At 44.4% G+C, this 24,726-nt stretch overlaps 1 protein-coding gene across 5 annotated transcripts in view; it reads right to left on the bottom strand.

The window, feature by feature from the left end:
* Window positions 1-24,726, bottom strand: part of MAPKBP1 (mitogen-activated protein kinase binding protein 1) — a 103,370-nt gene that overhangs the window by 28,516 nt on the left and 50,128 nt on the right. For 4 of the 5 annotated variants that reach the window (XR_012633855.1, XM_074909569.1, XM_074909572.1 and 1 more), the window contains exons 4-19: window positions 21,199-21,261; window positions 20,541-20,598; window positions 17,364-17,534; window positions 14,458-14,595; window positions 13,452-13,634; window positions 12,821-12,838; window positions 12,125-12,285; window positions 9,661-9,850; window positions 8,519-8,665; window positions 7,417-7,601; window positions 7,214-7,305; window positions 6,705-6,830; window positions 4,905-4,975; window positions 4,333-4,454; window positions 3,201-3,276; window positions 526-637 (exon numbers count right to left, since the gene is read on the bottom strand). Coding sequence is in view for 4 of the 5 variants with exons in the window: in XM_074909569.1 (XP_074765670.1) it covers window positions 526-637; window positions 3,201-3,276; window positions 4,333-4,454; window positions 4,905-4,975; window positions 6,705-6,830; window positions 7,214-7,305; window positions 7,417-7,601; window positions 8,519-8,665; window positions 9,661-9,850; window positions 12,125-12,285; window positions 12,821-12,838; window positions 13,452-13,634; window positions 14,458-14,595; window positions 17,364-17,534; window positions 20,541-20,598; window positions 21,199-21,261 (1,913 nt within the window). In the remaining variant the exon portion in view is untranslated. The remainder of the gene's footprint in view (window positions 1-525; window positions 638-3,200; window positions 3,277-4,332; window positions 4,455-4,904; window positions 4,976-6,704; window positions 6,831-7,213; window positions 7,306-7,416; window positions 7,602-8,518; window positions 8,666-9,660; window positions 9,851-12,124; window positions 12,286-12,820; window positions 12,839-13,451; window positions 13,635-14,457; window positions 14,596-17,363; window positions 17,535-20,540; window positions 20,599-21,198; window positions 21,262-24,726) is intronic. The other variant, XM_074909571.1, reaches the window with a different exon arrangement.

Here is a 24,726-nt window from a genome sequence, read left to right as displayed (position 1 = left end):
CATTAGCCAGACAGCATATCTGTGCTCAGTAACTCAAATTCTGATTAAAGCCAACACACTTTACAGATCAATATGCCCCAATTACCCTAACCATTTATTTATCAGAGAATCTAGGCTTAACATGAAAGGGTATCCCCTGGCAAAATAAGCACTAAAACTGAAGTGTCTTTTTGCCTGTACAATAGCCCCTGCATGGTAGGAACTGAGGGTATATCATAATGGAACTTAATATATGCTGAAAAAACACAGACTACTTTATAGGCTATTAGAAGAATTGTGTAAACAAATACATGGCCTGACAGGCGTGTGTGTGCTTATGTTGTACAATACAAAATGCAGTCTGAAAAAAGTTGAACTTGCAATGAAATAAGCTATTACAACTTCATCCAACTGCAACCTACTTCAAAATACCCAATGGGTAAACTTTGGTGGGGAGAAACCTTCAAGAAAGCTTTGACTAGTATCAGACCCTACTATACAGTCATCAGCAGAAAAAATGCATTTCCAGAAGCTTACATGCCTTACCTGAGTGTCCATACATGGTTGCAACACACTCGCCAGAATAGAAATCAAAGATGGAGAGGTTCTTGTCAGAACAACTGGTTGCAATATAAAGACCAGAGGGATCCGTTTGCACCTGGTTTAGGAGATAAGAGAAGTGCAAAGATCAGGTGAGAAAGTGTCTCCAAACTCCATGAAAATGGTCCAGAATACCCAAGACGGTTGTAGTCAGCAGAATAAAATGCAAGTAGCTCCCACAGAACTCCATCTGAGTACCAGAGTAACCAACATGCCAGGACAAATCTCCAACCCAACTAAACTGTTAAAACTATCTCCACCATAATCAGAGAATAAAGGCACTTAATGTAAGTGCCTTCATGACTGAAGGGACCACCACCAATGTACAGACTTATATCTCTCTCTCCTACCTCCTTTTAACTACTGGGGTCTTACTTCCTTCTATCTTAAGATCAAACCAAACCAAACCACCACTGCTCCCTCAAAAAAAAAAAAAAAAACAAAACCCAGAAATTACAGAGTTAAATGAAATACTAAAAGACTCCAATCTTGAGGAGAAAAAGCAAAAAAGAACTCAACACTGCCAAGAAATTGTCTTTGATAATGATGCTGTTAAATCCTCAGCATTTGCAACTCCCATTTGGGGGTTTTGGTTGATGCTTTTTCTTCATATACACGCACTTTTTGCTTTATCTAGGATCAATATAAAACCCTCTCCAAACTCCTCACTAGGTCTACAGCAGCACTACACAGCAAACACACCTGCTGTCACCAAATGTCCTGCTTTGTCCTTTGCAGAACATTAAGGAACTGAGAATGAAAACATCTGGGTTTTGAAGGAGACATGGTATTTAAACAACGATAACTTTTTTTTTTGCTTTGTTGCTGTATCTTTTGGTTCCAGTGTCAATCTTTGGGTTCTACTTGTTAAACTGCAATGCACATTATGATCTCAGAACAACATGCCAAGAGAGTTTAAATTCCAGAGACAACCATAATCCCTTGGCTACATAATGGTTCTAGAAATGAACAAAGCAACATTAAAAATAATTGAGATTCCCCACTTGAGCTACACAGGGGGAAAAAACCAAAAACAAAACAAAAAACAGAATAATAATAAAGGATATTAAAAAAAAGAAATCCAACTCCCAGCAACATTTCATGGCTTGTGGTCTGAGAAAGATATAAACAAGCACCTGAGCTTACCAGCAATTAAAGCATGGCATCAATTTTTCATTTTCATTACTCAGGCTTATAAAAACCTTTGTAGGAATTATAATAGGCAAAGAGAAAGAAAAGTTGTCTTTCTCTGTCAAACAGAAGAGGTGACACTGAACAAAGCTCATTGATTTCCTCTCTCCTTTACCCAGTTGTTTACAACCATCAATCATAGACTAGACTATTTCAGTTGGAAGAGACTTACAACAATCATCTAGTCCAACTGCCTGACCAATTCAGGGCTGACCAAGTTAAAGCACGGTATTAAGGGCATTGTCCAAACGCCTCTTAAATGCTGACAGGCTTGAGGCATCGAACACTTCTCTAGGAAGCCTGTTCCAGTGTTTGGCCATCCTTTTGGTAAAGAAATGCTTCCTCATGTCCAGTCTAAATCTCCTCTGGTGCAGCTTAGAACCACTTCCATGTGTCCTATCGCTGGACCCCAGGGAGAAGAGCTCAGCACCTCCCTCTCCACTTCCCCTCCTCAGGAGGCTGTAGAGAGCCGTGAGGTCGCCCCTCAGCCTCCTTTTCTCCCAGGTAGACAAGCCCAATGTCCTTAGCGGCTCCTCACAGGACGTTCCTTCCAGCCCTTAATAACATTGCTGGCCTGTGCACCTGAACAGAAATATTTGGTTTAAAAAGTAGAAAAATTATCAGTGAAAACAAATACAATGAAGAAGCTTGCTTGGCGACTTAACTTGAGAGATATTTTGATTGTGTCAGTTGGTCTACATCCTTTAAAGACAAGAAAGAAATGCTTCCACATCCCAATGTGCTGGCATCACTCTTAACACTGAATCTCGAACACACCTGGTTTACCAGGGGAACCCCAAGAGAGTATGGCTCAGAAGCAGGTATGCTGCCCTACCCCAAGGCCTGGATGCACTCAGCAGGTGGGAAACATGAACAGACACTCTCTAAGCAGTACCAGGCTTGTCCAGCACTCCAAGACCCAAAGAATATGGGCTTTTCAGGGCAGATGTTACTTAATTTCATCAACTCATAGAGAGTTTCACTTGTATTTGTCCTCTGGAAACCATGAATTTCTCAAACATTGATCAACAGGCAGCTCCACCTTAAAAATCCTAACAAGAACAGTCAAGAAAGCCAGAACTCTCTGGAGCAGAAAGTAAAGGATTAAAGTAAATGGACTAAATCATCTCCTGAAAGAAACTGGTGCAGTTCTATCTCTTTTAACTCATGGGCCTCTGCCTCACTTCAAAAACAGGACAGAGAGAGAAGCTATACATCAACTTCAGCATTCATTGACTCTTTTCCTGTTTTAGCCTGATGGAACCCAAATACATTATCAGCCCTTAAGGGTGGAGGTAGGAAGAAGCAGCAGCAGGATAAGGGACAAAGTATGGAGCAAGAAAAAAATGTAACTACTGTGTTCAGATTTGTATTTGATTTTCTTAGCCCTGAGCTGGAAGAAAATGGAAGAAAAAAAGAAAACAGCTTACTTTAATGAGGGTGCCATCTTCACCTTGGGATCCCTTGTAAAGCTTCTTCTGCTTCCCACTGCTTATGTTGAAAACCCTGAGGGGGATGACATAAGGCAACATCACTCATTTTGCCCAGGTACTGCTCTGTGGCTCTTGTCACCAGAATCCTTTTCTCTTTCTGTTCCTCATTCCTTCTATCTCACAAGGAACAGGTCCAAGTCACAGGAAATAGAGAAAGGATCTCTCTGATCCATAACCACCAACCATTTCAATGGTTCAAGAAACAACCTCAAAAGTAACGTACAGGCCCAAGACTGAATGGTATGATATTAAGCAGGTTATCCAAATTAAAAATGAGGCTTGATTTTCAAGCCAATAATCAAAAACAAGTATAGCATCATAGCACTGAAGGAGAGATCAAATAGGAGAGAGAAAACCTTGCCATGCCTTGTAATGGCTAAAGGTTATGGAGTGGGAAAGCCTCTTACTAAGCTTCAGTCAGCCTGTCCTGCTATAAAAATACCTGTGGCTCCCTCATACTAAAGGAAAGGATTAAGAGAGTGAGACCCTTTATTTACATTAGAATATAAAACCAAATGACATTCAGTAGTGGCATTTAGCTATAACCAAAAGTAAGCATTTCACCCAGATAGAACAGGAGGAGATACTACAGAAAGTCTCCCTTGCTTTGAAGGTAAAAGCAGACAGGTTGGAAAATGGATAAAAAGGGAGCAGAGAACAGATTCCACTTGTCCAAAGACAGTCATGCCTAGCTCAGTTTTAGGTTCCTACAGTCCCAAATAACCCACAGGTCCTCATAGCTTCTCACTAGACACACCTTTGAAAGCAAAAATTACCACAGTGCAGAAGTTCTTGCCCCACAGCTCAGTGATGTGCCAAGGAAGGCACACTTGCTCTCCCAGTAGAAAGGCTCTGCTCTGCAGAGCAACCAGTGAGAAGCCAAGAGTCCCACAGGCATTTGCATATAGCCAGAGCTTTTTATCAGCAAGGGGAAAGGCAGAGTTCAACCTCAGAGAGTGTCTGAAAATGCTATATCAAAGAACCTAGAGGAACAATGATGGAGATGGGGCTGCCTTGGCCAACTCACTTACGATGGCAAAAATATTTTCAAGACAAGAAGTAAACAAACCTGATGTTGCGATCCTGGCATCCAATAGCCGCGTATTTCCAGCTGGGGTCCACATCCATGTCATACAGAGTGGTCTTTCGAACAATGTGATGTGTTCGGGTAAACTGAACCCCTTCTCCTGTCTAAGAATGTGGGTAAAAACTGCATCAAAATCAAGTAGTCAACCCATCATTAGCAATTCTAAATATGGATGAGTCTTCTCACACAGCCAGCACAAACCAGCCCTTTCCACTAACCAGGTCTGCCAGGAGCAGCTGGGACTGGAGGCACAATGAACTCTTCCCTCCAGCCCATACTCTTTCACCACTCCTCACAACAGCCCTAGCAGCAGAAGAAAAGCAGATCTCTTAACAGTTCTCTACTTTGCATCTTGCTAAGAGGTCAGGCTGGGAGCATCTGCATGCTCCACAGAAATAGTTCTCCAAATGTAATCTCTTGCATTGAGCCAGTGGGAGACACTGAGGCTGAAATAGCAACAAGCTCATATAGAAACTCTGATATCATTCTTTAAAGTAGTTTCTTTGTGGAGAGATTATTAAAAAAAAGGGCACAAAATGCTGTAATAAGGTTACCTTCTGTGCAGTGCGGAAATAGATGCTCTTGTCTGCCCCACAGCTTATCATTCGCACTTTCCCATCATTGGCTGGAACAGAAAGGCAGAAGCAGATCAAAAGATAAACACAGACACAAGGTAGAGGAAATGTTTCAATTTATACCACTGCTCATTTATTCCAGTCCGGATCAGCTAAGACTGACTCCTACCGAAGGATGTTGCAGCAAAACAGAAGCCCCTCCCGGGACAGCATTTAATAATGCTCAGAGTGCATGAGGCCTTAATACAGAGGCTTTACACAACAGATTAGGATGTAATGCTGTCTTCTCCCTCAACAGTACACTCATGTGCTTATTGTCTATGCGTTACAACACTCTGTGGCAACATGACAAGTTCACACTCAGTATGAGCTGGAAACAGGCAACAGGCACTTTTCAGTCCTCAGTCAGCCACATGTTTCTTACTGCCCTTTCTTACTGCAGGGTCCTTCTTACTCCTTCCCTTAGCACCCTTTTGTGACCAAACTGCTCCTTCAGCAAAGCAACACCTGATATAACTCCAGGTAATGAAAATGGATCAAATATCACACAAGTCCACTTGAACTACTTCCACTTTGAGCATGACTGCACTTAGCTCACAAAGTAGCACAAAGGCCTTTGCTGCCAGACCTTGAGTGCGGTTCCCTCACCTCCCTAGGAGTTCAGCTGGCTGCATTCAAGGCCAGCTCACTGATAAGACAGATCTGTCAGAGAAACTTTCGCCAGCATTGGAGCTCCTTGAGAAAAACCCTGAAAAAGCCCCACAGCACCTTCAGGGAGCTTCTGCTATGAAGCTTCAGCAAGGTCCCTTCACTTAGGGGGTACATTCAAGCTGAGGTTCTCATCCTTGATCCCCAACTGAGCTACACTGCAGCAATATTGCATCCACACTTAGCCCTGGCCACGTACCCTACTGATCTGAATTCTGACCCTGACCCATGGACTCAGCTTCCTGATGTGAACTTGAACCTGCCTTGCTGCTCTGAGCTTGCCTGGCAGGCATGAACTGTGGCTGACCCTGCTCACCGTCTCCAGGCTGATTCTGTCCTTCAATTCCTGACTTGTCTTATCACTGTGGATTTCTCTGGTGATCTGGGCTACTGGCTGGATCTAGTTACTGTCACTGGACTTGATCTGTTCCACCTTGTTCAGGTACTGTGGAACTTTCCCATCGCCACCTTTGCCTGCCTTCCTGTCACCTTTGGCTACTGGCTTCCCCGGCAGAGCAGCCAGCTCTTGCTCCCTGACAACAGGACAACACACCGCACTGATGTCTGACCATCTGATGGTCATCATCTGACCACTGAGTGCCCGGGATGCAATGTGCTCCATTACCATGAATGTAAAGTCTTACACTGGTTTGCAATGACAAATTTACTTGTGACTAATTAATCCCAAAATATTTTTTGTGGGTTTGAGGATTTTTTTAGAGGCCGACTGTTCTACAGTTCTCATTAAGAACAGTGTTTAGCCATCTGACATCAGTTAAAGAGAGTAAATCATTACAGAAACCAACTTTCCAAAGAAGTGCTGAGGACTTCAATCAAGAGGGGTTTTCTGAGTGGGAAGGAAGGAGAGTTGAAAAAAAATAAAAGGGAAAAGAAGGCAAGTATCATTAAATATCACCTTCTGTTAGGACTGCAGCTACAAAAAGACAAAAAAACAGCTGCAGCTTCAGCCTGGCCTAACCCAGTGTTTAAGCAGTTAAAATTACTTTACAGCCACAATGGGACAACAGCAGTGCTCAAATTCAAGTTTGGAAGGAGGACATGATTCTCTACCTGCAAACTTCACAGCAGTGATGGAAGAAGAATGTTCATCCAGGGTCTGCTGCAGGCTGTAGTCCTTTCCGGCATCCAAGACATGAATCAATCTATCCCGACTGGCTGAGGCTAAGAGCTTTAAGCCTGTCAGAAAGTTAAAAAGAGTGCAAGACCATTACTAAAGAGTCATTTGTTCTTCCAGTCACTATTTTAAAACAGTTTCTCAAGTCATCTTAGGGGCAAAATATTATACCGTAGCTAACTGCATGGATGGACATAAAGGAACAGCCCTGGATTTCACACTATAGTAACAGACAGAACAAGTTTCAATCTGAACCTACAGTATTCCAATGAAAAGCACAAGACAGCTTTTTTTGAAGTCTGTCTCTACTGGCCCAACGCTACATGCCTGCTCTGAAATCCAGGAGTAGCTCACCACTGAAAGTTCTGACATACCATGGCTGGACGTTCTGACTTGCTCAACACAACATTCCTATGTGAAAGGGAAGAAGCTCACTTCCATTTACCTGTGTCAGGTTTGGAGTACTCCAGACATAGGATCTCAGAGTCATGGGCTTCCACCTTCAGCATTTCCCTCAGAGACTGCAACTCATATATCCTAAGACACAACATGACTGATTTCAGTGTGTTCAATCAAATTAGCAAGATTTGGTTTTGATTCTCACAGCTGCCCCACTCACAAGCCGCACAAGAAGTGCTATGAGATTACCTGAGAGTGCCTATCCTGTCCCCTGAGGCCAGGTGCTCCCCACTGGGACTCACACAGACAGTTCGTATCCCCACCTTCGTATCGATCACTTGTGCATCAGCTTTGTCTGCACCTCCTGCTGAGTTGTAATCAGTGTCCAGAAGTACCTGAGTGTTGTCATCTACATAGATGATTTTCATCAAGTCCTGGAGATACAATACACCCAGAAATAGTAACTAGTTACAAAATATTAAAGTGAAGCATCTGCCTTAGAAACTGGGCTCCTGGCCAACATATACACTTCATTGGCAGTACTGCTGTAATTGGTGGGATCCTTTAGCTAGGAGCAAGCACTCAGCCCCTTCATATTGTAGGATGAAAGCTTCACAGCTGTGTCTCATGATCTCCCTTTGCAAAAGATTCCCCTTCAAGCTAGAAACTAACAGCATCCCACACACGCAGACAAGCTCTGGGATAAGTGATGACAATGTAGTAGGAGGAATCTGAAAGACTTCTAGGAATCATCCAACTCAGACCATGCCTTTTGAGAACTGACAGAAAAAGCAAGAGCTTTTTCCACCACAAGCAGATTGCTGAGAACAGGCAGGTCAGGGCTGCTGTGCCCATGGATCTTCCAACACAACTGAGAACAGAAGCAAATACCCATAGTAATCACTGTTCCGTATGAGTATCCTCTCTCTTATAGAGATGAAGTGAGTGTAAACTGTTTCTCATTCAATTCTCCCAAAGCTCTGCCTCATTTAATGCACCCTTTCCAAACAAGTCTTAAAGTGGTTACAGGTTACAAGATGGTGAAAAAGAGAAACAGCTCTCCTAAAGCATATGGCATGAGCCATTTTGGAAGAGACTGAGCTTGATGAATTCTTGGGTAGTTTATGGAAAAAGCAATAGTCCCCAGGACCATCTCAGACAAACTGTCTTCCCACCTGATACTCCCTTCACATTTCTTCAGGTTCATACGTTTTACCAGACTTGAGCTCTGTTACAGAGAGGCTTGTGTTGTCTCAGCAGTTCAAAGAAGTTTGGGCCTTAACTTGGGAATACCTGTGCGCGAGGAAGACAACTCCCAGGGCAAGGAGGTGATCAAAACCTAGGATCTTACATTGCTGAGGATGTTGCGGTGCAGGGCTGTGCCGTGAATGTTGGAGCTCTCGGTGTTCCACAGACGAATGGTGTTGTCAGAGGAGCAGGTGATGAAGGAACCAGGGGGAAGACATGACTGATTGTTGTCCTTCACCTCCGGATACATCTAAGGGCAGGTAAAATCAATCCCTGAATGAGAAAGCCTGGCACCTGACATCCTAGACACTGATAGCAAGTTTCAAAACAAACTGGGATAAAAGAGCTGTCCTCTCTGTTTTGTAAAGGCAAGAGCCAGGCAGTTCTCCTAATGAAAACATGTTTGCAGACCAGAATTTCATATTCACTTCAAACAAATGCTCACTGAGCTTTCCTGAAAATAGAACATCTCCTTAAGAAGCATGCAACAAGCCAGCATTCTTTGGTTTTAAGAGTTCAAAGAGAGCACCTCAAAGTCCACGCAACAACAGCCTTGCACTGTTGTTTGCAGCTTTCAACTTCTACTGTTGATTTATAATCCAGAAGGAAAGGGTGAGATACAATTAAATAACAACAAAGAGTCCTCGAGCTCTTCTCACTTTCCTTCCACTTCCTCCTTTCCTGACCACTGTCAGACATATTTCAACATATTAACAATTACATTGGTTTTTATATCTCCTTCCCTTCCCTCTGAGGGAAAGCCAGCTAGACAGACTAGAAGATGACAGCCACTTGAGAGGCTAATTCCGGATGTACTGGTAAATAGGTTAAGAAGGATCAGAGTTGAGATCTTATCACTTGTTTCATTCTTTTGGAGCACTTGCTCACCACAGACCTCAATTTCTTTTGAGGTCAGCAGTAAACTCTTGTGCATTTTGTGAAAGGAGCTCTTGCATTCAGCTTTCTCCAGTTCTGCTCCTTCTCCCACCTCTCACCTTTTAATGGTGAAATTTTTTTTTCCAGTAACACACTTCATCTAACCCACTGGGTCAGCCATTGCAGTGCAGCCAAAGAACTGTTTTCAGCTCCAACTCAAGCCCCGTAGCAACCACACTAACCACAGAAGGAAATCTGAGTCAATTCTTTCTCTCTGCAGTAAGTGTTTGCATTCAAATCTGGCAGCTCTTCAGATGACTTCCTCAGCTGCAACTCGCAATCCAATACTTGTGTCTGCAGACAACATACCTCAATGTTCCACACGCAGGAAGAGTGGTACAAAGCGGAGTACACCTTGCCCACTTTCTTCGGGTCTTTGACATCCCACACGTACAGGCTGTGGTCATTGTAGACACAGGAAAGCCACTGGTTGGTGGGGTCAAAGGTCAAGGCAATCGTGTCTGGATACTTCGCATCAGCCATACCAGAGAAAAGACGACTGCACAAAGAGAGAACAACAGCCTGGTTAAGTTGCACTCTCTTAGACTCAGAGAGAGGAGATTGAAGCATGAGAGCTCAGATTCTCCACAGGGCACTGGTGAGGTGAACGATACACTGTGGCGTATATAGGTAGAGAGAGTTGCTGTCTGGGAAGACTTTTGTCTCCTGAATAACCAGAGGCCCAAAAGAAGCCTGAAAGTCACATGGCAAAAGTCATTCTCCTTGCCATTCAACTCAGAGTCCCACCAAAGACAGGCAACTGATTTTCCTTGAAGAAGGACCAAACAGGACACTTGGTCATCACTGGAGATCATCGTCATTTACCCCTGCATAACCAGGTGGGTGGTAAAACCCAAGTCAAATAATCTCAAAACAAAGGGGAGGAGGATGATCATATTTTGGGGGGTACTATATTTTGTTTACTGATTGCAGGAACTGCTCTTGTGTGGGACCAAGCAGAAGAGTATTGCACTCAAAAGACAGGAGCACACCAGCACAAGGAACAAAGGAATGATTCATTTCAGGGGCTGCTTGGCTGATGTGCTTCCCTTCCACCCGCGCCCCACACACAGGCCAGCTTGGTGCTGCTTCCAGCAGCTCAAGAGATGGGCAACTGCAGATAGGTACAGTCCTTTCTAGATAGGCAAGCTTTCTGATGCAAACTTAAAACTGGAGGAATTCTGCAGAACAAGGAAACACCTTTCTCCAGGTTAGACCAAGATCACACCATGTGAACCCTACATCTCCTCTGCAGGGAGCCTCTGTTAAGTCCTACTGCTGTGCACATGAAGAAGGAGCTCCTCTCCTGACCTCAGGTAAAAGCAGCCATCCCACAATGCTGCTAATGATATCAAATAAGGTAATTATAGCCAGAGTGCCAGGTGCTGAGAGCAGGTAATTTCAAAGGACTGATGGAGATGCAGGGATGAGGGCCAAAGTGCACATAGCGCACCAGACAACTGGAGCCCCACTTCAGCATGCACAAGCTTTGAGGGCTAGAAGAGCGCAGCCCCAATCCTATTGAGAAATCAAGTCATTGATACAGCTGTGGGCAGCTCATTACGGGCAGCTGGCATCCCACAGAGAGGCTCTAGCATGCATGGGAATATAAGGAGGCCTGTGTTTTCAAGCCTCTTTGGAAATAATTTTTAAAAAAGAATTGTTGTTAAGACTGTAATCAGCACTACCAATGCATGTTTAAGAATCACATGAATATTTCTGCTTGACTGATGCATGACACTAGCAGAGAGTATTTTTAAAGGGTCCATGTAAACAATTGCTTGACTTTAGTACTACCAGAAACTGGTAACATTTTAAATTGAGAGAGCTCCTTTTCCAGCTCCCTTACTGGAATATCATTATCTCCCACTGATCCTCTGGAGGAATATACAGTGCACTGTTTGAACCTTTACCTCAAGTTCCCAAAAAAAGTTTAGAGAAGACCTGTTAAGATAAAAGAAAAAAACAAATAAGGAAAAAAGTATATATCTGTAGACATGGGAACTACAGATATCCAGTGGAATAATGGCTGGTGTATTCATACACTTTTGTATTTCTTTCCCTACTAGTTAAAGAAGGGAAAGAGAGCAACAGAGGAAGATTGGGAAAGTCTTCAACCAGGATTGGCAAACAGCAAGACATGAAGGGTTTTCTCTAGCATAAGCCTCTGCAAGCTGACAGACAGAACTGTATGGAAAAAACATTACCCATCTCAGCAGGTGAGAAATAGAGAGCCAAGGCAGAAGATACTGGAATGAGGTAGGAAAACAAGACAACAGAATACACAAGATTGAGGGAGAAGACAGACTACAGACAACAGTAGATTTGTGTCTGTAAATGGTTGCAAGGGAACCCTTGAAAAAAATGCCCCACAAGAGCCTGGCAGCTCTTAGCAACATCATTATATTGCTACAGAGGAGAGTCTTCAGCCAGCACCAGTGATAAACAAAGGACGTGCCATGGTAAAGGAACAACTGAGGTGTGCCAGAGCATCCTGTGCCCTCTGCCTGCTTGCTCATAGCAACCAATGTCAAAAGGCCACCAGATCTGAGCAATCCCAGAGAGATGAGGAACAAGATACGCTGCATAGTCCAGCAACCAGGTTTGTGCTGAAGCCCAGCCACGCAAGGCAGAGCTGCAACAACTCAGGGAGATCTGCAACAGGCTGCCAATTTTAATCCATAAAAAGAGCATGCTGCAGACGGCAAAGGTCTGGGGAACAGTTGTAACCCCCCCAAGCCTTCCTTGCTCCCTTCCACCCTCTCCACAGTACCTGGCCTCAGTCACACTCGCGATGTCTGTTCCCAGGAAGTGCGGCTTTGGCAGGGTAGTGACAAAGTGAAGGTTCAGAGGGTTAAAAATCCGCACGGTGCCATCAGCGCAGCCACAGAAGATGTAGTCATGATTCACAGAGATGCAGTTTGCCACAGTGGTCTGAGGAGGACACAGCACACAAGAAGGCAAATAAGCAACGCGCTCTCATTTCAAAGGTCACCAGACACACGACAGGGAGAATAGCAAATCGACAGACAAAGGAGTCATGGTCAGAAGAGCTGAAGTGAAGTCAAGCCCTGGGAGTAAGGAAAAGCCTAAAAAAAATCCATTTTTCCTTTCTGAGGAGCTTCCCAGCCAAGGTCCATTGCAGATTCCAAGTGGTTAAGGAAAAAGACCAGTTCCTCTGCCACCCACTGTGGTCGGAGGTCAGCAGAGCTACACATTTGCTCCTGCTGAGACTTACTCTGAACATTGTTTTTTGTTCCTCTGTGACATTCAGCACCACTGGCAGGCAAGCAGCACCTCACCCTGTACTAGCACAGCAATACATTACCTGTCACAAGGGGATAATAAAAGAAAAAAAAATGGATTTTCTTCCCCTCCCATTGGGATCTGTACAAATGGCAGAAAATGGTACAAAATGGAGCGTGGTGATAAGGGGATGAGTTCAATGCAAAACTTTTTTCCGACTTACTGTGAAGCTGTCTGTATTCTGAGCGAGAGTGAAAGGCAGATTTTAGAGAGGAAAGGAAAGAAAAGAAAAGGCATTTCACTTGAGTGAAAGCGTGGAAAGTTTTTTTCCCTTGATTTTAATACACTGGATCCTTTCAGGTGGGCACCTTACATCCAATTGAAGGAAAATAAGCACAATCAAATTCTTAACTATGGGCCAACCTCATGGTTTACAATAGCCAAACCAGGCTACTGGTTCAGGAACTACTTCAGGAACCTGCATTTGAGATGCATGAGCCAAGTAAGACACTGCAGAGTGGGTAGAAATCAGAATCCTTCTAAAACTCCTACTTGTCCAGGCCAAGCCAGGAGGGACAACACAGGGGTTGCCAAAGCCACAGAAGGACACTGCTTTGCCAGAAGAGCAGGACCTGTAATGCTGAGACTTGAGAATGAAAGAGCCTTAATGATTAATAAAATCCCTTTGCCAAGAAGCAACACTATTTTTGCCTGGCCTTCTGGGGTAAATCACAAAGTGGCAGTGGCCCAAATGACTTTCACTGCTGGTGGTCAGCTTGCACTCCAAGAGCCCTTATTATCTGTTGTTCCTGCTCTGCTTCAAATACTGCAGGACAGGAGGATGTAAAACTCACCCTCAGCTCCACCCACTTGTCTAGCAACCTCTTTTCATTGAATTCACAGAGCAAGCCTGAGGATGTGATACAGAAGGTGCTGTCAGCTTTTTTGCCCCTTCCACAAGCCACGTCTGAAAAGAAGTTGTTCCTCAGTTCTCCAAGCAATCCTGAGCGACCTAGCAAGGGGACTGTGGCATTGACCTATCAATAAAAAACAGTTTGTTAGAAATAGAGCAAGGTACTCCAGGCAGACATGCATTTTTTAGAACATCAAGCCTTGAGTGCTGAAGTGCCTCAAAGAAGAGAGCTGCAAACAGCCTGCAAGGAGAGGTAGTGACATATTTTACTTGCTGCAGACCCACTGGTTGCACAGTGTATTGGGATCACCAGTAACAGCACATCAGTGGAAAACAACATTATTAGTGCCACCAAAACTGTGCATCCAAACATATGACCCAGAGACAGCAGATCGATCACTGGAAGAACAACCCTTCCATGGCCAATCTGTGATTTATACCAAACGCCAAAGCATGCCTCAGCATAAAGTAGGAACATCTGTCCATGAGCATACAGAAAAATTATATGTGAATTCTGTCCCCCAGAGAAGAACAGAACAGCTAAAAATTTAAACACTTTAGTTGATGCTTCAAAATAACACAATATTTTCAGATGCTCATATCAACATCAAACAGCTCTCTCCACCCCTGTGCTCCAAGGAGTTTAATGACTGCAGCTCTTTTCTAATTTTTTTCCTCTTTCAGTATATGCAACTACTAAAGAACAAGCATGCAGCTATACAACTCCAGGAGCCATGCCCCTACCTCAGTGCAGGCTAAGAAAAGCTTTTGGCACCTTTTGGTGCTACCAGCCCACGGGGAGACTGTGACTTGAGAGCCGGGGGTGGAGGGCTATCCCTGAATCCCAGAAAAATCAAAGAGTTGCCATAGCTAACTGGGGCAAAATCCACCATGTCGTAAGATGGAAATGCCTGTTCACAGCCTGGCCTTGATGCGCCTACTCTCACCTTGGAGGTTTTGCTGTCATCCAGGTACCAGAACTTGATGTGTCGATTTCCAGCAGTGACAAAGTAACTGCAGTCCTCTGAGAATGACACAGCTGTCACTTTACTTGAGACTTTGTTGGCTGCCACAACAATGTTTTTCTGGAAGCATAATTGTTAAGATAGCTTAATTTCTTTGCTCAGAAGCAAAGGAAACTCATTTCAATTACAGGCACATATCCAGTACAAGCGCTGCAGCAGGGAAGTGATGAGGGCCAAACTATTCCCCATTCACCCCTTAATACAGCCTCCCCAACATTAGCTGGGAGCATTGATTTGGCAGATAGTAGAATTCACATCCACATTCAATTCCACTTCCACATCGACTGGGATCGAGAACAAGTCAGCAGGCACTAGTGCCTGCAGGAACGTGCTGTCTGAGCCATGACAAACATGTTGGTTTCACAATCACCAGGAGCTCAGAGCAAACCCATTTCCCTTTCCAAACAGCAAAAGCATATGTAGGCCAGCACAAGGAGGAGCTCTCCCAGCCTCCAGGCAGCAATGAGGGCAAGGCACTCAAGATGGGGAACAGGTATTTTCTGCAGGGAAAAGAGTACTGGTTCCTCTATAAATTTTCTCCTCTCTTCAAAGACATGATGCTTTATTGAAAGACCCAAAATACAAAAAGACCAGCCTGTATTGGAAGGGACAAAGCAAAATCTGCTACACCTCAAATGTGCACCTCAAAAAAATCAAAGAGTTTGGGGAAGGAGAAAGAACACAGCAGGAACAGAAAATGGAAACAGACACTGCCCAAGCAGAATGGTCAGATGGCAGGAGCTCCCTGCCTACCATACCAGTGCTCAGTTTTCCTCCTCTGTCTTTCCCCAGGGGTTGGTAGAAGTGAGAATTTTTTATTCCACTCTGCTGTGGTGGGTTTTCAACCATACAGCACATGCCCTCAGCACACAAACCACATCACTCCCCCATCGGACTGCGTGCTGATGGAACTGAAGAAACCAGCAACAGAGAAGTCCAGGCTGCTGCACCATCACCATAGACGACACCCCATCCAGACTGGGGGAAAAGCAAGGGGGACAGCCATTAACAGAACTTCTTTCAAGACAGCACACAGAGAAAGAAGCCCTTGCAGACCTCAACATCTAGATCACTGCTGTGGCCTTTCTTAAGAGAAGCAAGAGGACCCTACAGATCCCAACAAGGATTTTCTTTTCCATCGCAATCAAATGACAGAGTAAGTTTCCCAGCCAGACAAAACAGAGAAAGTGAAGCAGCAGCACAGTGGATAGAAGAAGGGTTGTGGTTAAAAGTGCAGGAAAGTGCTTCAGGAGGTCTGTTTTCACATCTTGGTCTCTTACTCTCCTTTGACTTTGGTCATGTAAAGTTTCACTAGTTCTGGGATCCAGCCTGCAAAATAAAGGCTAGCTGGACCTCCCGATAGTCACAGACTGGAGCACATGATTACAGTGCGTGTTCCTCAGCACAGAAGAGCAAGATAGTCCTGACCTCACAAGCTCTCATGCACATAAACAGCATCACAGTGAACAGGAAAACATGCATAAGTGCAGGAAAACAAAGCTACCTGTACTGTCCCACACGTGCCATGCATTATGACAATCTCCAAGTCACTACTATTATCTGTAGAACTAGAAAGAACCAAAAGGCTGAGCACTTCTGTTTTATCACTACACAGTTCAGCTATACCAAAAAATAGCAAGGTCAAACTTCAGCTCATGCAGGAGAGAACTAACAGCAAGATTTTAAACTACAGCACAGGAAATGTGATGAAAAGAGTAACATACTAAATGAGCGCAGACTTATAAGCTGCAAGAGAAATGAAGACTCTGGGGAGACCTTATAGCAGCCTTCCAGTACTTAAAGGGGCTACGGGAAAGATGGGGAGGGACTCTTGATCAGGGAGTGTAGGGATAGGATGGGGGTAACGGTTTTAAACTGAAAGAGGGTGCATTTAGATTAGATAGAAGGCAGAAATTCTTCCCTGTGAGGGTGGTGAGACACTGGCACAGGTTGCCCAGAGAAGCTGTGGCTGCCCCTTCCCTGGCAGTGTTCCAGGCCAGGTTGGATGGGGCTGTGAGCAACCTGGGCTAGTGGAAGGTGTCCCTGCCCATGGCAGGGATTGGAACTAGATGGTCTTTAAGGTCCTTTCCAAACCAAGCCATTCTATGATCATGTGAGATGTAAAAAATGCAGTTTTTAATCACATCTCTCTTAGAGAGGGTTACAGCACCTGAAAAGGTAGCAGGAGCTGCATAAGTGAGCATTTATTAATACAGAAGACTTCAAGCCTTCTGACAGTAAATGTTTCTTATATACAAACAGCACACACCTAAATGTTTTCTAGATGATAAGGCATGGGCTTTGTTTCCACAGAGTGCTGCCTCAACCAAGTGGCAGGCAGTGACCTACATCAGCTTTCACTCACTGTGATTATGTTACCTTTCTCAAACAAGGATGGGATTCAGAGTAGCACAAACCCTGACACAACAAAACCAAAATAAACCAAGAGCATCTACCACAGCACGAAAGAAATCCCTGGTTGATGAGGACTTCCTTCCTCAATCTCATAAATTAATTTTTAATAAGCCTCTAAAAAAGCACAAGGCTTTGACAAGAAATCCAGGCTTTTCTGGCTGGACAGCGAGATGTCACACGTCTCCAAGTACAAACAATATTCTTTCGCTGAAGTGACTTAGACCTTCCCTAAGGGACCATAGCATGCTCTCATGTCCAAACCTGTCTGTGTCTGTGAATGTCCAAAACCAAACAACAATGGAATTAAAAAAACCCCAGAACACAAGATGGAACTGAAATAGTTTATAGTCAGACTGTGCACTCTTTAATTTAGCAGTACCTCATGGTCCACCCAAACCTCCTAGAGAACTTACCTTCCACGACCACACATTGACAATCATGTCATGCTGGTACCCCACTGAAACAATGTACTTGGAGCTGGGGGAGAAGGCCACACAGGCCACGCCATACTTGTGCTCCTGGAGCTCAGCCACCTGGGTTCGCTCGGCCACGTCCCATACCCGAACTGCTGGCATGTGTCCGCTCTGGAGGAGACAAGAACACACACAGAACAGGACGCGTAACCCTCAAGGTCAGTTCTGACAGATTCGAGCACATAAATGTGTGTGGGATTGGAAAAAGATATCTCAATGGTGCATTCACAATAGGGTTAGAGGTTCCTTCGATCCTTTAAAGCCCGGGTTGAGACTGACAACCTAAGGAGTATATGCATTTCAACGGGTATCTGAAAGAATTAATACAACCTTCCTGCTTTAATAATTTTCTTACACTACTCACAAAACAGCCAGAGACTAGAACAGTATTTTTGATGCCCATCCCTAATCTTTGCAATGGGAACTCAGCCAGCTCATGAAAGGGATTATAATAAACTGTATCTCTGGACTCAGTGAACCAAAAGACCCTCACATCCCCTGCTCCTAACACAGTGTGGACACGCAGGATCTCAAGTCAGGTCACGCCATACAAAAACATGACATAACTCGTGTGATAACTATCACACACCATTTGAAGGAAGCCTCTGGGAGATTATCATCATCATTTCTGTCACAAAGGTAACAGACAAACACATGCTGCCTGAATGAGTACAGCAGGGTAGTGTCAGAGGAAAAGACATTGAGAGAACAGAGCCTCTGATTTTATGCTTGTTCTCCAGAGAAACAGAAGGTCATAGATTTCAGAAATATCAATTCAGCACCTTCTGCCATACAATTGTATTCTTTTGTTTAACTGCATGTTAATAAACCGAAATAAACCAAGGCGTACAAGATGAGCTGAGATGCTGGCCAAAAATGTGCCTGATGGGCAAATCCTACTCAGAAGCCTGCTCATGATTTCTCACTGGTCTGTCAAAACAGTAGCTTGCAAGATAACATATCCATGGCAACATGGCAAAATGGTACCTTTTCTGATCAGTTTTAAGTAAGTGATTTGATTGTGTGGGAGAGGCAAGTCTGATCCCCAGGAGAAGTCAAAGCTTTAAAAACTCAGAACTGCGCATGTTTTAACTGTCTTGTTCAAAAGCTTCGCCAGGCAACTGTTCATGGCCTGGAAAAACACTGTGGTCAGATTTTGCTGCAGTTGGTACAGTTCTCCCTCCTGCAAGGCAGAGCTCAGGTCTCAAGATGGCTGGCAAGATGTTACAATCAGCTGAATCAGCTGTTCTTCAAAGCAATTGCTGTACTTAAACACATACACAAATACATATGTACATACATGCATATATATATATATTTCCTAGCATCTTAGCATACTCCTCAAGACCTTAACAAATTGAACGTGTAATTCATAATTTAAAAAATGCTCACCAGAAGTGAGCTCTGTGTGATCCCCATGGATGAGGAATCTATGCCTCCATGGGGAGAAAGAAAAAAAAAATTTAAAATAAAGAAAAAAAATTTTCTGGATTTGAAATATATACCAGAAATTTAATATGTATGGTGGCCAAGGACTAACCTCCATGGTCTCCTTCCTGAAAACCCAGCCATGCAGAAAACAAAGGTGTTACCAGGCAGAATTAGCATGAGGGTACTAAAAGTGAGCTTGACAAAGTGGACTCAGAAAGCATTCCCCTATGGGACAGAGGTTGAACTAAGTCGAGACTGCTGACACCGGCAGGGGACACTACTACACTAAGTAATAACTCAAATTTCAGACACGTGGGAGGATAACGAAAAGAGAAATGGTTTTACAACAGGGCAAGAGGAGACATGTTTTGCAACAAGGCAAAAAAAAAAGGATCTGTACTTGCCATTTACCCCAGAGTTGTTAGTAAAAAAAATACTCATTTCATTTTTCACCAGTTTTCCTATCCCACATGAAAAGAATAGAGCACCAGATATTTAAAAAAAAAAAAAAAAAAAAAGAAAAAAGAAAAAAAAAGGAAAAGGAAGGCACCAGAATCATCAGAACTGAAAACCAGGGAGGAACAAAAAAAAAAAAAAAAAAAAAAAAAATTAATATAAAGACATTTTCTTACATTAAGACTAAGGAGGCATTAAAATAAATTACAGCTATAAACCTCATGCTTTCACTAAAAAACTAATAACATCAACCACTTCTGATGCTCTGATAGAAAATTTGTTCTTACTTTTTCTGTGTCAAGGCAGCCTCCATCCCAAATCACTGTTGTTTCTATCCCTGGCCTGATCTATGCAGGATCCAGGCCCAGCTTGGGAGCCACCCAGCAACATGACAGCTGCCATCATGGTGGCTGCAGTAGGGGCCTCTGGAGCCAACAGCCTCCGCCTTGACAGCTCTGACACAAGGCTGCGACATACTTCTCTGTGGCTGAGGCTCAGGAGGGGACCTGTTTCACACATGCTCCCTGCCCACGTCTTACAGAGGCACAGAGATTAGTGGTAAATTAACATTAATCATAGACAAGAGCAAACTGAGCCCAACTATACAGGGGACAGTCAGCATTTCTGCGGATTTCTAACATCCAGCAGTTCCAGCCTCATGACACAGCCCATGTCTTGAACTTCTAATGCAGAACAGACACACAGTGCACTTCCTTATTCTCCCCCTTGGGCATGTTAGGAAGCAATTGTCACCCCCAGCCAAACTTACAATGCCAAACCACAGGCACCAGCATCTTCTGTCACTATTCCTAAAACTCCATTCAACGTGCACTTTTCACTTTTTTCCACAACACTGTTACTGGCTTCAGTTACTTCCTGAAATCCTAGAGACAATGCTAAACCCACACTACGATTAAGGACCATCTAAGTACTCTTCACTGATGCTAGAGTAGAGCTGTGCCGTGTGCCCTTACACTTATTTTCACTCTACCTTCAGCCCACTGATGCCACCCCAGAAGATCCATTCCCCAAGCTGATGAGACCACAGACTGAAAAACTGCCAGCAGGAGCACCCACAGCCACTCATAAACCGGTAGGTCTGCCCACAGATGCAACACTGAAATAGATTTGTCTGTGTCAACGCAGCTCACTGGCTTGTTTCTTCTAACACCCCCTGCCCTGCTTCCAAAGACAATGGACAAGGTGTGCCCTCTCTCCTCTCAGACTTACCTCTCCTGTAACCAAATATTTTCCATCTGGAGAGAAAGCAAGTGCTGTAATTGTTTTCCTAAAACAGAGAAAATGACACTGAGAAACATTTCCAACATGTGATTTCATTTCAATATGTCATGACTGGGGAGTAGGTTGGGACAAACTGGAAAGAGGCTAAAATCACGCATAATAGCCTGACACAATGGTTTTGCTTTACCAGAGATCTAACACTTGCCATGGGAACTCCCTGCTGCCCAAGTCTCAAAACAGCATGCCTACAGCACTGGAAAAGCTCCAAAAGTCAAGATTCATCCTTGTGCCTTTAATTCCAGATGCAGGACCATGTCCCAGTCCTGGCTTCAATAATGAGGTCATAGTTTTAGGGAGAGGAAAAAAAGTCGGATACCATGGAGTTCTAGTAAGATCTCCTCCATGTCATGCTTATTAGCAGTTCCTCATGGGACCACAATGTTTATGAGGTGGTACCTCCTCAGCAGTAACGCTTCACATTAGAAGGAGCTGGAGTCAAACCGGCAGGCAGGCAGGCTCTCCCCGAGGCAGCTCTAGCTGAGAGGATTTAGCCTGGAGCAACAGCAGCTCCCGCACTTCACTCAAGCAAGAAAAACCTTGAATTCACCTCCCACGAAACGCAAGTCCATCTTAAAGCTTCACTCACCTGGAACTGTTTAGAATATGGTGTTGCTTGTTTTTTCTAGGGTTGAACAGCACAACAACACACCTAGATGGAGGAAACACAAGAACAAAGAGTTGACATGACCATGAGTATAAAGAAAAAAGAGTTATCCTTGTTGGCAGAGCAGCACCAAAAGCAGCCCCAAAAAGGTGTTTCATCCCCTAATTTTACAGACTGAGCTGGGATTAACCAGAAATCACAAAGAAAAAGAGCAGCTCAGAGAAGAATCACAAGTCTCTCCCATGTTGAGGTGTATCATGTGCTAGTACCATAAATAATTACCTTTCTAGCATCTGGGAGCCCCGGGTCTCTGATTGCTCAAGCTGGACAGAAAGGCTAAGCATTAAAGTTTATGCAATGGCCCTCATGGATTATGTCTCCTGCCATAAAAGTGACCCTATGTACTGGGCACCAAACCAGCATGTTTAGAACAGAGTAAGGAGGTCAAGAAGAAGGAAAAAGGGCATCTTTCAGAAAAGCTCTTGGAGGCAGAAGAAGGGGAGGTAGGGGGGCTAAATTTCTGTGCCTGACCATAACACTAGACAGGACAGAAACTGTTGAGCATAGCACAGGGAGTGGCTGGCCAGATGATAAATTGGACACATGATGTCAAAAACCACTGACCCAAGGGACGTATGTGAATAAACAACTTGCTCAGGGGCCTTGCAGAAATCTCTCAGCGAGGTAAACTGCAAAAGCAAGCAGAAGTAAACTCCTGATAAGCAATATAATCACCTCCACTGGGAGTAAAACTGTCACTGACCGGGAGGAGAGGGAAGGAGAAGAGGTTCCACTTCCTCACTAATCTTGCCCATAGCCCACTGCCTTGATGCCTCAAGCCCACCACAAGCAGCCTGGGGCAGTCCCGGGTACTGGAGCCTTCCCCACTCTCCACAAATACCCTACATAGAATTTTTAAATCCTCATATAACAGCATTTGTCTCGCAGCAGAGCAGTAGCAACCAGTAACAGAAAACCCATGACCCTTACTGCCCCCTCCCAAAAGCACAGCTGTTAAGTGAATAAAAGGAGGTAGAACACCAATTGCTCTGATGACCTTGTGCCCTATCTCACACTTCACCTCTAAAATAGAAATTGTGGGTTTTGTCTGTCCCTCTGCTAGTACCCGCTGTCAGAGCTTAGCAAGTCCCAGCTCCTTCTGTGCTGTGGTGCCAGGAGAGCACTCCAGGATGCCCCTGCTCCACTACCAGCAGCCTTCCACGCTGGGGACTGCACTCACGTCACCATCGCTCTGGGGCTTGCCTGCAACACCTGCCAGGCTACAGGTGCCAGCCAGGGGGAGAAACACAAAGGACAGAAGTAGAGGATTTGGCCTGAAGCAGCCAAGCTGAAAAGCAAAAGCCGAGGCATCGCAGAAACTATTGCAGCACCAAACCTACAGACCTCACTAACATTTCAAGACAGGCAGTGCACACTCATGCACAGAACTAAGCACACTTTGGCACTGTGCTGCCCAGGACAAGAGTCATGTCCTTCCAGGCCCCTCTCTATGTCCCCTGCAGCAGGCAGAGCTAGCAGTGCTGCAGGCACGGCTCAGAGTTGACAGAGATGTCTCTGGCATCTCCTCGCCTAGCCTGGGCAGCTGACCTTTCCCTTGGTCTGACCGGGCTACTCTGCCAGAAGCAGTGTAAATTTTGAAATGGAAAAGAGAGCAGGAAGGAGGACTGACACACCAAGACCTTGAGCTCAGAGTCCTTGGCTGAAGCTGTCACACTCCATGAACATCGCTAACTCAAAGTGGACACCGTGAGAGGGTGCCAAAGCTTTAACCTCCAAAGCATCAACCTTTCACAAGATATCACACACACACACACGCACTGCCCCTTTGGACTGCTCTACTCCTCTCCACCCATGCCATTCTACCTACTCTTCTCCGCCCATGGCCCACCCTGAATGCCAAGGCAATAAAGGTGCCAAACTTTCTTCATAGTTAAGGCAGACAGCCTTGGTTGGAGAGGTAATTTTGTGGAGGAGCAGAGAAAGCGTAAATAAGCAGTTTGTTCAGACCGGGATTGATCCTTCTGCACTTTTTACCCTGGGGAACCAATCTGGAGAGTTTCAAGTCAAAGCTATGCTATAGATTTCTGAGGGATTAGTGTAAAGAAGCAGGTGGTTTGTGATCCATTAACAAGTCAGGGGAGGTTAAGCCTCGCAAATCACGAGATATGAAATAGGAAGTTAGCAGATGTGAAAATCTATCTAATCCCAAGCCTCCGGCTAATCAGAAAAGCAAGGCAAAACCCCATTATGTGGAGTCGGATAGGGTTAATGGACCAAAATCCTGATGAGTTATGACAGGGATGAATTGTGCTCAAAATAAGCTTCAAAAAACCAGAAAGAATAAAGGAAAGACATAAAGTCCTGGCAAAGACTTTCTTGTACAGCTCTTAGATTTAAATTTTTGTTTTATTGATGAGGAACTGCAGAAAAACAGGACTTCATAAAAGTTAACACAGTCTAAAAAACACAGGAAAGATGCAAAATACAAATCACGGTCTTCAAACCAGGCAAGCAAACAAACCACTTCCTAGAATAGTATAGTGAACCATGAAGGTCCAGGGCTTTGCCATTATTGACTTACACAACAGCGCCTTTGGCCACTTACAATCATGAATTTTAGCTCAGTTATACTCTGCAGCGGGCTGTCTGCCAGCAGGCTTCCTCCCCCTTTCCCAGCCCTCGGCCAAGTCCAGAGCCCACAGTGAAGGTAAGAGCCACCCAGCTCACACACCAAGGCAAATCAGCAAACTCTTCCAAGAGCCACATGGCTTCTAGTGCCAGAGCAGCTGTAACAAACACATATATTTTCACTTTGTCTTAAGACAACACTATGCTCTATTCACTGAGTTTGACCTGTAATTAATAAAGTCTATCTGGAGGGGGCAGATAATAAATCACAGTATCTTCATACTGGCCAGCAAGCATTGATTTATGCCATGAAAAGGTAATTTTAACTCACAGACTCAGTGAAACAAGACTGTATGTCATTGAGTTGTAAGCTAGTAACTAACTTGCTAATTGGTTATACCTTCTATGCCAGTAAAGTAATTTAGCCAGGATAAACTAGTCTTCTAAACTTGCTTTCTTAAATTAGCTGCTATCCAATAAAAACTACCGCACTGCTATGCTGTCTCATGCAGATTTTCCACCATCACTCTCCTGTCTGCTACGCACATGGGCAATGAAGACTCCACCCAACCCAAAGACACCTTATTCAGCAAGATGGCAGGCCACAAGCTGCCAGTCTTACAGAGGGACCCAGATACTGTGCTGGGAGGCAGGAGCACCTGACTTTGACAACTGGCTCCCTCTCAAAATGCTTGGAAAGGTTTCTAGTCCACTCCATCCTAGAGGGCACATGTCCTCAACAAGCAGAAATTCACCATTTCTAGCACTTTAATCTCTTCTGGGTGCTCAGGGCAGCCTCAATTGCCTGCTCAGATGCTCACAGCTCAGCTCAGTGTGGCCCCAGAGCAGCTCCTCCACCCC

The sequence above is a fragment of the Athene noctua genome, chromosome 6 (genome assembly GCF_965140245.1).
Source record: "Athene noctua chromosome 6, bAthNoc1.hap1.1, whole genome shotgun sequence".
In the NCBI taxonomy this organism is placed as follows: Eukaryota; Metazoa; Chordata; class Aves; order Strigiformes; family Strigidae; genus Athene; species Athene noctua.
The sequence above is the reverse complement of the archived record's forward strand: the minus strand, read 5'-3'. Positions and strand labels throughout refer to the sequence as shown.